The sequence below is a fragment of the Rhynchophorus ferrugineus genome, unplaced genomic scaffold (genome assembly GCF_030347505.1).
Source record: "Rhynchophorus ferrugineus isolate W39M unplaced genomic scaffold, kcgeb_rfMv2 rfM1, whole genome shotgun sequence".
NCBI classification, from domain to species: Eukaryota; Metazoa; Arthropoda; class Insecta; order Coleoptera; family Curculionidae; genus Rhynchophorus; species Rhynchophorus ferrugineus.
Window position 1 is genome coordinate 71,734,229 of NW_027472580.1, and position 16,162 is coordinate 71,750,390.

General features: G+C 31.7%; 1 protein-coding gene across 1 annotated transcript in view; it reads left to right on the forward strand.

Moving 5' to 3' along the window:
- LOC143189975 (uncharacterized) overlaps positions 1-16,162 on the forward strand; it is a 563,901-nt gene that overhangs the window by 546,462 nt on the left and 1,277 nt on the right. The window contains exons 3-4 of the mRNA XM_076394004.1: positions 4,320-4,443; positions 4,505-4,786. Coding sequence (XP_076250119.1) covers positions 4,320-4,443; positions 4,505-4,786 — 406 coding nt within the window. The remainder of the gene's footprint in view (positions 1-4,319; positions 4,444-4,504; positions 4,787-16,162) is intronic.

The window sequence follows — 16,162 nt, forward strand, 5'->3', positions numbered from 1 at the left end:
AACATGAATTAAAATAATAAATATATGTAACAAATCAATTGAAAAGTACCCGGCCTACCATAATAAAACATATTTTTTTGGCAAAATTAGTTTCTTTTATTCTACATAATTCCCTTCAATGATGATAAACTGATTATAGCGACCACCCAGCATTTCGATGCCATTTTTGTAGTAATTTTTTTTTTTTGGCTTCAAAATAGGCCTCAGTTTCGGCGATCACCTCTTCATTCGACGAAAATGTTTTCCCAGCCCGCAATCTTTTGAGATCTGAGAACAGGAAATAGTCGCTGGGGGCCAGCTCTAGCGAATACGGTGAATAAGGAAACAATTCAAAGCTCAATTTATGGATTTTTGCCATCGTCTTCACTGATTCATCTTCTTGGTAAAAGAGCACTTTCTTTTTCTTCAAATGCCGCCATTTTTCTGCGATTTCGTCCTTCAAACGGTCCAATAACGTATGTAATAGTCGCTGTTGATAGTCCTTCCTTTTTCAAGGTAGTCAATAAAAAATTATTCCATACGCATCCCAAGATACAGATGCCATAACCTTGCCAACCGACTGTTGCGTTTTCCCACGCTTTGGAGCGGGTTCATCGTTTGCAGTCCACTCGAATGACTCGGGTTTATTACGCTTCATCTTCAAACACTGCTCTGAATGATAGTTAATCATTGTCATGATAGTCGTCGTTGTTTTTGGTCAAAAGTGAGCTTGCGCGGCACTGCATACTGCAATACATATTTGTATATTAAAACAGTGAATATGTTATATGAATAAAACAATTTTGAAATTGATATTTTAATTAAATAATTTACATTTTACAATGTATTTACTATAATTAAATTAATTATTGACTTTTCAAAACTTATGTATATAAAATAAATAATTAATACAAAGTTCAAACAATAGAATTTCAAATAGAAACACATAATATTATTCATTAATCACCCTAACATGTACCATTGCTTTAAAATGTTTACAAATTTACCATTAATAATTCATAATTTCTTCTATTTGTCCTATGTTTTCCATCTATGTAAATTATGTAGCTAGTTTCATTTTAACTCCTGCATATTTTCATTACTTCATTTATCTATTCATATAGTCGTTATCTTTTTTCTATATTTCTTACCTAAAATATCAAAAACATTAAATACTCTAGACTGATTAAAACTATGCTTTTGCATTGCATTATTCTTTGCTTATTTAGTCCACTCTTCGATCACCTTTAATTCGCGTTCTATGGCTTTCATTTATCTTGTGCTTTCTATTTTGTCTTACGTCCCACTTGGGAACTAACAACTCACCAAGAAATCAAGCTTTTTTTAATTGGTAATATTCTTCCCAACATTCATTTTAACTCTTGATGCACAAGTAAACGTATTTATGAATTATATACGTTTCGTGCCTTGTTAAGAAATACATTTACCAAAGAAACTTGGACTGAATCAGAAGTAAATACCACTAAAATTTCCATAAAAAAATCTTAACCACCTTTAGAATTACCTCTAGTACAATGATATACTATATCTCCAGAACCATATTACCATACCATTACTATCAGTCCTTATGCAAGGAGAATTTCTCTTAGCTGTTGTTTATCTCCAAACATTAAATTAAATCAAAACCTGATTTCGAAATACTAAATGCCTTGTAAAGAAAGAAAACAGATCGTTAGTATTATCTAATTTTGTTAATCTATATAGACATATTACATAAAAAGGAATTTCGCGTGTTGATAAAATATTGCTTTTTGAAGGGAAAAAATACAGTTGAAGCAAAAACTTGGCTTGATGCCGAGTTTCCGGATACTGCCCCGAGAAAATCAACCATCAAGGATTGGTATGCTAAGTTTAGACGTGGTGAAATGAACACCACGTGAGTGAAGACCAATGAGGGAAGACGGTTATCGCAGTGGACGCCCCAAAGAGGTTGTTACCAACGAAAACAAAAAAATCTACAATATGATTTCGAATGAGATAAATTGAAATTGAATGAAATATCAGACACTGTGAAGATATCAACAGAACGTGTATATCATATCATTCACGAATATTTGGGTATCAGAAAGCTGTGTGCAAAGTGAGTGTCGCGCGAGCTCTCTTGATCAAAAACAACGACGAGTTAATTTTTCGGAGCAGTGCTTGAAAATGATCAAGCGTAATAAACCCGAGTTTTTGCGTCGATATGTGACAATGGATGGAACATGGCTCCATCATTTTACTCCGAAGTGCAATCGACAGTCATCCGAGTGAACTGCACTAGATGAATCTGCTCCAAAGCGTGGGAAAACAGTCGGCTGGCAAGGTTATGGCGTATGTATTTTAGTATGCGCATGGAATAATTTTCATTAGCTACCTTGAAAAAGGAAGGGCTGCCAATAGCGACTATTATATAGCGTTATTGGACCGTTTGAAGGACGAAATCGGCGAAAAACGGTCGCATTTAAAAAAAAGAAAGTACTGCTTCACCAAGATAATGCATCGTGTCACAAGTCAGTGAAGACGATGGCAAAAATTCATGAAATAGGCTTCGAATTGCTTCATCATCTACCATATTCTCCAGATTGGGCCCCCAGCGACTATTTCCTATTCTCAAATTTCAAAATAATGCTCGCTGGGAAGAAATTTTCATCGAATAAAGAGGTGATCGCCGAGACTGAGGCCTATTTTGAAGCAAAGGACAAATCGTACTATAAAAATGGTATCAAAAAGTTGGAGGGTCCCTATAATCAGTGTATCTCCCTTGAAGGGTATTATGTTGAATAAGAAAACTATGCCAAAAAAACATGTTTTACTCTGGTAGACCGGGGACTTTTCAATTGACCTCTTATATTTATCCTTCCGATAAAGCGGACACATTAATTTGCTCTCTCTACAAAAAATTGTAAAATATAACTTTACTAACTTCAAACTGATTAGTTGGTAGTATTTAAAATAATATTGTAAATAGATAAATAGGTTTAGGTAAGTATTAAGCTAAACTTTGTGTACATAGTAGAATATATATTACGTGTATTAGATAGGTTAAATAAGGTTTTGTTTATGTTTATTTAGCTATTACAACGATTTATATATACATATTTTATTTTAAAGCATGTTTTCTTTGTGTTAAAAAAAATTATTTTTACTTTTTAGTGTTAGATATTTACTCAGTAAATTACGCAGTTATTTCATTACATGATAATGGGTAGGTCAAGAAAAGGGTGCGAGTAGATAGAAACAATGATTGAAAACAAGGAACGATTAGAGGAGAATTGAGAAATATTCGAACCAATCTAGAACAACAAAAAAAGTCGATGTCCTCGCCGATAATCGAACCCGCGACTTCCGCATGTGAACTGAACACTCTAACTACCACACCATAGACACTTCCCATATATGGTCAGTGCATAAAAAGCAAACTGAACAGCAGCTTTCGCACTAAACAACTTTGGTAAGCAAACCCTTACTAAAAACTCCTCAAAACCCCTGAAGGGCATAGCGGTCCGGTACCTGCTTTCATTATTAGCTTACTTAAATAAGTTAAAAGTACACAATTAGTATGTACGACCCTATAATTTTTAAATAAATATCTTCTAACTCCTAACCGTTGAGAAGTTGGGTCTTCCTTGATATCAGCTCGGCAATGACATCATGCACAAATAACTGGTTATTTTAGATTAAAAAAATATGTAAAAACATTATACGTGCCTTTAAAATTTGAGAGTTTACCTCGATTTCCCTAGATTCCACCATCAGATCCTGACTTGGTTCCAATGGGACCACCTCGGAAATACACTCTTTCGAATAAAAAAAAATTTTGAAAATCGATCTACAATTGACGGAGAAATCGGTGAACATACATAAAAGAAATATATACAGTTGAACATAGAACCTCCTCCTTTTTTGAGGTCGGTTAAAAATTACTCGTCCGTAGTTGATTTATTTGCATCAAAAACGACGAATAATCCGTATAAGAGTTGAAGCTGGCGGCGCATCGGCCAGAGCCTAAAATACTTATTTATATATTTTGTCATTGATCTGACGGCAATTCCTGGCTGCTTGGTTTAGGCTATTCGTTTTATTGGAATTTATTTCTTTATAGAGCATATTACACAAAAATATTATGCCTAAAAATTATTCTTCGATATAGTTTTAAATTTGCCAAATTTTACGCATCCAGGGGCCACCGTTTTATTTAAAAAGGAAGGCAAAATTTTCGCTGAAATTAAAAATAGATAGGTTCAATGATATTCTAAATATATACAATGTCAAAAAAATTACGATAATTTTTTTGTTCTAATATGCCGTATAATTAAAACATACGAATTATTTTTCAGATATATCGAGCAGATCCCTGCGAATTCTGTCTTTGTCTTGACGGAGAAATGTTCTGTTGGTGGCAAGATTGTCCTCCCACCTTGGAGGGACCATGTAAGAATCAGGGACCGTTCTCTCCTTGTGGTAAATAGTATATAATAAAAACATTCCTAAAAAACAACCTAATTTTTATTTGTTTAATTAGCAAGTATCCCAGTAGCACCAAATAATCATCTAAACCCAGGACAGTCTTCGCAATCCACGTCTTCAATGAGATCCAGTACCACTACGAAGAAACCAAAAAAATATAAAAAATATATTTTCAGTACTCAATCTACAACTTTATCTGACAACGATAGTTCATCAAGTACCGGTAATGATTTAATGGAATCTTCCACATACACAGACACATCTTCCACATCCGAGAACGATATGAACAGTTATCAGAGTAGTACAACAGAAGAACCTAAGACTTGTATTGTGATGGGTAAGATAATTTATCGTCAAAATATTATACAGGGTGCGACAGAGAGGTATGACAGGGGTTTTTGAAAAATGACATACTCTTAATTTTAAACAAAAATAAAAATTGCTTTAATTAAAAAATGTTTTTAATTGAAAATGTTTTGCTTTTATACGTTAGTAAAATATTGCTGTTAAAGTATTGATATACAGTGTTAAAGTTTCTATATCACAGATAATTGCGAAAAATCTACAATTGAGTGAAATTAATTTTTGTTGATATATTTCTTTCGAGTAGTACACAAGAAATTATTTAAATTCAGCGCATTATAGTTTCAGAACTTTACGATATGTCTGTCTAAGCTTTGGATACTAAGCAGCACCAAAAAAATTGTCCTGTTTACTCTGGTGGCCAAGTATGAGTGGTACAGTAGCACCAATTTCAAAAGTATCGTAAATAAGTACCCGATGTGCCCCAAACCACAATTCTATGACTAATAAAACTACACGCTAAAACCAGTCAACCATCTTGAAAATATTTACACTTGAAACTGCCTCTCTGTAGGAGTCTGTATTATACCATAACAATATATATTGCCTATAACTCGTGAAATAAAAATATATTGACGTCATAGGTTTTATTATGGTTAATTTATAGGCATTACTTTTGCATTTAAATCGCCATTATTATAACCCAACAGTTTTTCATTTTTATTGATTGCCCTTTCAGCATTTTTTTGGAACAAAAAAAAACTCCTTTTAAGATCCATAAGTTGAACCAAGACCAATATTTTGTACAGGGCAGTTATGGCATCAATTTAAAGATTATTTTTTGAGTTTTTGGCTTCAAATAATTTCTAAAAAAATTCTAAATTGAAAATTTCAACAGGTTTGATGGTAACCTTATATATTCATAATCTAGTTGGACAACTTTCGACTATGATAAAATTATTTCTAAGTATCTATTGTATGTTTATCCGTCGTTTTCCAGATTGCGATATTTCTAGCTATTTCCCCAATTTTCACCTAGAGTATGAAAAGATTTTGTTAAGCTTCGATATGTTCAAATTCCCGGTTTAGGGTACTTTGAGCAAAAACCCTTCTTCCCAAAAAAATCTTTCCAAATTCCAGAAGTCTATTGTTTGGAATGTTTTTGCAATTTCAATAATACATTAGACTACGAGATTATTTCAATAATTAGATATTTTTAAATTTTATAATAGTTCACAGCTAGGGATACTTTGAGTAACTTCAAACGGCTCTTCACCACTTTACATTCTGATCTATGACACACATATTTCCTTCCTCACGAACTTCAGTAAACTATCTTAAAAGACTATTTTTGACGCTACCTTTTTTCTCTATACGCTGTTTCTTGATAATATTTAAATAAAGCGCTGAGACAAATTTATCTGAATAACTGCCTGCTGAATAACGGCAGTGCACAATGCAACTCTTGAACATGTTAACACCATTTAATTTACCTATTCTGGTGAATAAATTGCGACTATCTCTGGTTACTATATCAATTACCTTAAAGTCTTCTTAAGAATAAATAATTCCTAAAGTTTAAGAGTGCCTCAAACTTATTGATATGAAATTGTAGCCGTGATCATGTTTTTCGGAAATGTCAAGATAATATTTTTTGTTTTCATCCTTAATTCAAAGTCTAAGAATGTCCGTTCTTCGAGGAGGATATTCTTTAAGTTTCACTCCAATTATGTTATCACAAACGTAGGATTGTAGTTCCATTTTGAGTCCCATCCTCTAAGAAATTTGACTCGGATCAGTAAACGAACTTCAGTAAACTATGTTAATAGATTATTTTACTAAATTTGGATCTATTAGTGACATAACGCAAGTTATTACTATGTTTTTTCTCTATACGCTGTTTATTTCTGACGGCACATCACAAATCATATATTTCATATATATATATATATATATATATATATATATATATATATATATATATATACAGTGATATATATCTGGTTACTATATCAATTTCCTTAAAGATGATCAAATAAAGATAAGAATAGATAATTCCTAAAGTTTAAACTTTTTAATATTGCATTGAGTGAGGGGAGTGCCTCAAACTTATTGATATCAAATGGTAGCTGCGATTTTTTTTTGAATTTATAACATCATCTGATACGTAAAGATAACATTTTTTTTATTCATCCTTAATTCAAACTCTAAGAATGCCCGTTCCTCGAGAACGAACTGATCTGTTTCTGGTTACGTTATCACAAAAGCAGGAAGATCTCATTTTGAGTCCCATTCTCTAATGAATTTGATTCAGACTAGACAGAACAGACAGACAGAAGAGAATTAAGCCATAACAGGCTCTTGAAGAGTATCTCTACTTCTCAACTAAAATACTGTTGTCGGTACTTCCAAATAGTGCACTTTTCAAAATCACACAACATATGGAGACCAGCCGCAGTTATTCTGGCGCAACCCAATGTCAGTCTCCTCAGATCGCTTTTCACAATTTTGATCCATATTTTTGTCATAGCTATTCGCTGCGTCTTCCATCAGAAGAAACAATTTCGTCACAAAAGGTTGTGAGAAATGAATTCGACAGATATGTACAAATCATGGCAGTTTGTGCCCCTAGATCTTACGCGAATGACTTGATTTATAATACAACCTCCGAGGAAAAGATATAGAATTTGCTTTAAATATCGCTTTTGCAAGACCTACCTTAACCTTGTCAAGCTATGTCAGACTGTAAGAGTATTCAAATCTCGGATCCATACCAAAGGATTGCCAAGATAAGCAAACAAGAAGATATTAGTCTTAATTTTAATATTTTTTTATTTCACATACACTATCTTAATGAAGTAAAATCTCCTGCATCTTGGCCGATTTGGCTTATTATCCGCATTGGATACTTTCTTCTCGATCGATTGATCCAGTCTGCAATTTCTTCTGCTATATTGCTAACCTCAAGTATTTGAACTGAACTGATATTTAATTGATTTAGTTAATAACAAACAATCCATCAATTGTCAAATCATATGGCTATCATAAATCATAATGCTACAAGCCTTAATATCATAGATCGATCAAGGAGTTTGTAGCATCATATTGAATACTATATCCATTCTTAAAGAGATAATTGTGCATAATTTCACTGTATTGAAAATCAATAGAAAGAAAGATGGATCTCCTTGATAAAAACCGACTCAAATATCAAATTAATTTGACAAATAATTTCGCACTCGCACGGAGCTAATGGAACCATCACAAAATGCCCAAAAAAGTTTAATAATATTTTTATAATAGTTTAAATTCCAAAGCTTCTCAAATTGAGGGCCAGTATGTACAGTCGAAAGCAGAACGGTATAAATAAAAACAATAATCCGTAAACTAGCGCATCATGAAAATCTACCTTTCCGCGATTGGGCCTAAATATGTCCTGCTCTTGTAAACTTATTTCTTTTATATCTGTATGAGTTTCGTAAATAATCTTCCCATAATTGAAAAGTAAGATATTCCTCGTTAGTATTTACTATTTTTATTATTTCCTTTTTTCAATATTAAAGGGAATTCTGCTTTCATTCTGATGGTTTATCCATAGATTTATTCTCCTATCACCAATTTTGCATAGACAGAATATAGAGCTATTGAAACAATATTTCTCCACCGATCTTGATCATTTTTGCTGTCACTTGATCGAATCTACAATTCTTACTACACCACAATGATTTTAATATATCATATGAGTAGCCTCAACGGATCTATAGGAATTTCTTTTCTTAGAAAGAAAACGTCTTCCTATCTCAAAACGTCTAAAAATTATAATATCGGAATTGTTGGTCTCCATGGCGAATTAGATATTCGGTTAGTCGAGTTAGAAACTGGTTGAGTGATTCCATTCCATGATTCTAGATAACAAACATGCAGTTCACATATATAAACCAGACAGAAAGTTGTACGGTTAGAAATAAATCGTCTATCAAGATATATATATATATATATATATATATAATTAAATTGTCAAATAAAATATCTAAATAGTTTAATATTTGTGAGCCGAAATCGCGGGTTCCGCAACAAATTTTTGGGAAACTGGCTAGTGCCTTGTTTTCAAATATTTCCATGAAGATGAAGAAGAAGGCTATAATAAAAAGTATGGGGAACGTATACCGTGGCCAGATCTTCCTTCATTGAACTTATCTTGGAATTGGAAATATGCGGAGAGAGGTAATGTTTTCCAAGAGGGAAGAGGTAGCATGCTATTTTCTCGCGTGGTAAGTCTAAATGATGATACACCAAATCATTATAGAATCTTCAGTGAAGAATTTCAATTTTATTTTATTTTATTTTTTAAAATTTGTTAATATTGTCGCATAACCCAAAGGTCAACGGGCAACAGCAGTTCTATTATCAAGAGTGATTCGCGATTTAATAGAAACGTTACTGCAACAGCTAACAGGGCGGTGGACACTTCGAGGTACAAAAAAATTATATTGTTTTGGAAACATATGCTAACTTTCTAAGTTAACCTATCTCACTCCTTGTGGTATTTATATAAACAAAAAGCAATATACGCAACGATATCAATAATATGTCTGTACGATTATGAAAGACTTTTTTAAATTTAATTGTTTATTAAAACGAGTCTCCAGACCAACCATTAATATGCTTTCTGAATTTATGATTTTAGGTATATAGTTCATCGAAGATAAACCTAAACATATTTATTCATCCAGCAATAAACTGTAGTTATGTTCTTTTACTTTACCGTTTCTCTTGTGCTCTTTTACACAAGTTTCCAGGACTGCATTATGTGTTGTCGTTGTAGTACCTGCAGAACTTCTGGGCTTTCATAGAGTTGCAGCTTAAGTTCGTATTTCCCGACAAACCTGTTGATTGTTTCTATGATTGTAAGGATATCTAGATGTCTTCATGTTTAATCCTAGTCTTCATTGCATGCACTACCTTACGTAGCAACTTATATTGCTGTCTGCGTACTACTCCAAAATTTTCATTTACCTCTCAAATATCACTTACAGTTCAAGGTTGTTCCAGTTCAAAGTTGTATAAGTGTGTGTTGTACAAATTCAAAGGTTGGTACTGGTGGATTGATACCATGTGGTTCCCGGCTATAAAAGACTACCACTACGACGTCTCGCTCTTTTTTCTTTTCTCTACCCCCTTGTAACAGTACCACTTCCACAGCACTACCGTAATTCCTTTACCTAGCCTAATTTCCTGTCCATTCTCCCATCATCCACATGTATTATTTAATATCGCAATAAATAAGTTTTTATTCAACCAGAATTCCTTCCACAAAAGTAGTAGTGAGTGTTCGGACAAACAATCGCATCGACAGCCACACATTCCGACCGACCGACCAGACGAACATTCCTACAAAACCTAGAATTTACTTTTATTTTTGAGCTTAGTTAACTTTTGAATGGTAATTACATTGTGAACTATCAAAAACAGTCCGACATGTTTTACAATCATGTGAGGCTCTACGGTCTATTCGAAATAGACATAACATGCCTAGAAATCTGAAAATTCTTTTCACTTCAATCCACATCGATAAAATATTTGATTCTTATCTCATATTTAGTTTTAGTTTGTATAAACCAAACTATTTTATATTTATAACCTTTACGTTATATTTTATTTACTGTTTTGGTCTCAATATATTAATATATTATGTATTATGAATTATAATTTTTTATACTGTTATTGTTTTATAGGTACTTTTAAGTTAATTTAATTTACTTCTTTATTTTTATATTTTATCTATATTTTCATATTTATTCGCTGTGTTACATATCCTACTTATTATATTGATATATTTTAAATGTATAATATTTATTAATGTTTATCTGATTTATTATATTTATATATTGATTGATTATTATTTTATTTATACAATTTGTGTTTGTATCGTATATGTACTTTATACATGTTTATTGTGTTTTGATTTTGTCAACTAGACATATTTAATAATATATATCACAGTCTTAATAAAATAAATATACGTTTAAGTCACCAAATAACACAAAAAGGTTGAAGTGGCTATAATAAAAAAATTGTCTCCTCCAACAACAAAATAAGTATGGTTAAATATTCATCTTTTTTGAGCTTATATTTTGGTCGACTACATGGTGCACCAATTTTTATGTCTTTGTTTCATTCGCCAGTATCTGGTATTGTTTAAATATACTCTTTCTTTAAATATAATTGTTCATAATGGTTTATTGCATGCAGTACCATCTATAGACTTTTTTCCAGATATATACTCTACCAATTTATTTTAAGGAAAGATTATTCTGTTGTGTGCATTTTAGAGATCAGGCACATGTCTATATACAATCTATGTGTTGGGTATCTATTTGTTATTGCCATTCTAAACAGCTACACGTAAATCTATTTGCTCTATAATTTATTTCGTCATTGTTACATCGCCAGCTTTCTTGGCTTCTAGTATATTAAGCCTTGAATTGTTTATTTCACATCTAGCATGAATTTAATTATGGATGTTTTAGATATTTTACTGAATACTATTTCTATCTAAGTTTGTTTGGGTAACTTGGACATATACTTTGTGGTTGAGGTTATTATGGAGGAATAATATTTACTTTTGTAACATTATCGCCCTATGGATAGCGAAATGTTGTCCTGAGCTATTACACATTAAGCCAGACTATATTTGGTTTTAGTGTAGATTGAGATTACGTGCTCTCTTGCGCTTTTAACACAGATAATTAGAGTTCTATATACAATATATAGGCAATCCGTATATTTTGCATCTTTTGCAATTTCTTTCTAATCAGTATAATATTTGAATCAATTTTAAATTTGTTATTTATTATTTATTATTGAATGCTTCTGTAATTTTCATGCTATTAATATTTTCTATTTTGACGCTGTATTATGGTGCGCCAAAAAATTATTGATCAGCCTACTAATGAGTAATTAAATATATTTAACTTGTACAAATATCCTTTAATTTAACGCTTGCCTGAAACCGCAATCTGTTAATCTGAAGTGTACTTTGAGCATAATTTATTCGAACATTTTTTTACAAATACATATTCCTAAAATGAAACTCATTCCAGCCCATGTAATTCATTACCATTATTAAAAGACCGCCATGGGTATACCTGTGTAATAATTTTGTCGATAAAACCGGTGATATCAAGACTAAATCATAGGCTGAACATGGTAGATATAATGTTGATTTATGTTTCAATTAGTAATTGGAAAGCTGTATACGGTGCTTATTAATTTCGATCTAATGAACACGCTAATATTCTATTAAAACATAATATTCAAAGAGAATAAAAATGATTTAATTGAAATATATTTGCATCGAGCATTAATAGCAATTAAGTATATCTCATAATCATAATCAATTAAACCTTTTGGTGTAAAAACAAACGTAATCGTAACAATGATTGTTTGATATGTTAGAACAACGAAAGCTCACAAAGATATAAATATGGTAATATGTTATAAAACACATGGGCTGAATAGTCCCGTGTGTAACAAAGAAAATGCGTTTTTTTTCTGTTCAAAATAGGCTCTATTCATCAATGAAATGTCTATCAAGAACAACACAATTACTCCAGCGCCATTCTAACATTTCAATATCACTTTTATAGAACGAGTTTATGTTTTGCCTCAAAATAGGCCTCTCACCAGTTGCCGTCCATTTAAATGACGATCGTTTTCATTCCGGAGTGAAGTGATGGGTGCATATTTCATCCATTGTTATAAATCCACGCAAAAATTATGGTTTGCTACGTTTAAACATGTCCAAACACTGCCCAGAATCATCAAGACATTCTTGTTTTTGGTCAACAGTGAATAAACACGCCACCTACATTGAACCGAGCTTTCTTGTAGTCAAACCAACAGGTTTTTTAACATCTTTACGATGTTATCTAACTCAGGCAACTTCACTTTTCGATCATTAAAAATGATTATGTGCATTTTTATGTTTTCTGGTGATACCACCTCATTTGGACGTCCACTACGTTCTTCATCTGTATCTCTACGACCACGCTTGAAGTCAGCAAACCAACGTTTTAGTATTATTTCTGCTGGATCGGCGTCCGTATAACACTTTTGGAACCATTGCTTCGCTTGAGCGGTATATTTTCCGATTAAGAAACAGTGCAAAATTAAAACACGAAATTGTTTTTGGTTCATTGTTTTGAAAATAACAAAAGTCACTCTTAGCACAATAACTCATAAACTTATGAGTACAATATCATGAAAACTTAACAGCTTTTTTGAAGGTTAGTACTAACTGAAAAAGTGGTTAATGCAATAAAATTAGCGCAATCTATGTCTATGGTCTCGGACTTTTCAACGCACATGTTATTTAACTCACTAATTTCCACAGTCCACGTTTTTTGAACTGTGTGAAAGGATGCGTTTTCTTGGTGAAATTTTATTTTTTGTTGTATAACCTAATGTTTTTAAATAGCACCTAATAGTAGATGCTAGTATGTATTGTGTATTTTTTTTAAATAAGCATTTACTATGAAAAATTGGTAGAATATACATTAGTGAAAATATATTCCATTATTTTCTACAACTATTTGTTGTACGAAACCGTATGGAAACAAGTAATGGTATGCCTCATAGATCTGACAAATAGTAATCAGAAGGCACTAAGTCTGGTAAACACCAAGCGCGGTAGAACTTTCCATTCGAACTACAACAGTATATCCTTCACATCTTTTGCAATGTGTGGCCGAGCATTGTCATGCAAGATAAAGACTTTGTATCCGTTACTCACTATTGCTGATCTTTCGTGCAACATAACAGTATGCAGTAACCGTTTCATTCGATTTTAACAGTTCGTAGTACACTATGCCTTGCTGATCTGACCATATGCACAACAAGAATTAATAATCATGAATATTCCGCTTCGATGTCGATGACTCTCCTCTACTAAATACATATTTCATTTCCGTATAGGTTAGAGAAAACTTTTGCAATAAGTCTTGCAATTCATTGTCTTCGAACATTTTTGGTCATTCGGGCCTTTCTTTATCATCGACATCATAATTACCACTTTTAAGTCAATAAGCTTCGGCAGCAGATATTGAATATACAATTTTGATAGTTTCGTGAGTAGCGCCTATATATGCTGAATTAATTACTAATACTAATGGAAAGCTGTTGCCAAATCCAATAAATTCGCCCAATATATCCAACAAATTTGCCATAATTAAAAAATATAATTTTACTAGTTTATAAGTGATTCACGAACAAAATTCATATTACATCCAAAAACCTGATATATAATTAATTTAAATTTACCTTTTTTTATTAATAAATAAATTTTATATTTACCTACATATATACATAGATTTTTCTTCATTAAAGAACAGATAAATAAATTCAACTATAAATCTAACAAAATTGCATGTTTTTTTCCTCTAAATCGCGGTTTCACCAATCGCTGCCATCTTATCGGACCGTAACCTCCGCGGATAATTAGCGATTACTGTAAAATCAAAAATAGTAGTTGAATGGGCTATATTCTATTCACCAACAGCAGTATTAGATTTAGTGAATCGAATGACCAAAAAAGATTTAGTAGAAGCTAGAATTTAGTAGAAGACGGTTTCAAAAAATTGTGTACAAAATGGGTGCAATTGAATGCGGTCATCCTTGTTGATCAGAAAGACTAAGTTAACTAATGTTTATAGATCTTAAAAGAATATATGTCAATAGTTAATAGATTCCAACCTTTCACTCATCAAATATTCTCATAATATATTAAAATATAAAAAGTCTCATAAAAAATTATTTTGTGAACAATCATTTATGTGAACAAGAATTGTTTCATCGAACGGACAGAAAATAACAATTGTACAGAGCTGTTTTGCAGGCTTTCCCGAAAACAACTACATTGATGGAATGCATAAATTAGCGAATAATTGGAATAAGTATATTGAAGTTAAAATATACTCGAAAGTATAATCTTTTTACGATTATAAATCGATTATTTTCATTTCCGTTTCGTAAAATTGATTACACTAATATTAAACAGAAACTTCAAACACTGTTGCAGTATGGATACAGTTTTTTCAGTTCCGATGGTAGCTATTCGGCTCTATTAGCAGATATCCTCTTAAATATAATTTAACGCCCCATGAATAACAGACTTACATCATGTTATAGAAGTTTATTCTTTTCATAGAAGTACATTGTCATAGCTAAAAATAATTGGCTATATGAAAAGTCAATCCTAGTGGCTTCGACAAATAAAAGTAGTAGTTTTAGATAATAGTTAATGCTATTGACAGTATAGTATGATAGTGAATGTACTTAGCTGTCGAAAACAAACAAATGGTCTTCAATGAATATTGAATTATAATTAAAGTTAAGTCATGTACGTTAGTAATATATTATTTGGGCAATTATTTGAAGATAATTTCAAAACAGACAGTTCGAAGGATGAAATCGCTGACGTTTTTGTATAATTTTGCGCGCATACCTATAACTGATCACAAACTATTTCTGACAGAGTATTCGCTGGCAGAGAATTAGATCGTTAGCATATCATGTAGTAAATTTGATGCAATATTGCTACCAAATATATTTTGCTTCATTTTTCTATACAAATTCACTAAAATTTCGCCTCTTCGCAGAGCGTACTCTAATGAATACCATACAGACTGTGACTCAAAACACAGTTAAAACTACTTCAACCATTCCTAAACTCACTACTACTTTAGACTAAACAACAAAATCCCTCTTTCTCACTAGAAAGTTATGGGAAAGTGTGCAAAAAATCCTATATATGTGAAAATTTAATCCCAATATAGATTAATAAAATTCGAGAATAACAAGAATAGTCTGTTTTCTTTACTTGGAAGTTTTTCGGATTTTCGAAATCACAGTATTGATTCAATTTGATATCTGGTGCAGAAAAAGAAAAAAAGAAAAATTTATCTTGCTTAAGGACTGTTATTAATTGATATGGTTCTGGAGACATAGTATATCATTGCACTAAAGGTAATTCTAAAGGTTGTTAAGATTTTCTGTAAATTTTAGTCGTATTGACTTCTGATTCATTTCAGATTTTATTAGCAAATACATTTCTTAACAAAGCACTAACGGAATATTGAAGGTAATAAATACGTTAATTTGTGCATCAAGAATTAACATGAATATTTTATAGAATATTAGCAGCTATAAAATAGTTTCATAGAATTTTAATTGGAACACATGAGATATAAGGCAATGTATAAATGAAAGTCATAGAAGAACAAACTAGAGTAATAGCTATCTGCAACGGCGATATCGAAGATTGAAATAAATTAGAAAATAACAATGCAGTTATATTTAAAAATGAAGGTCAAGAAATTATATGTATGTATATACATATATATATATATAT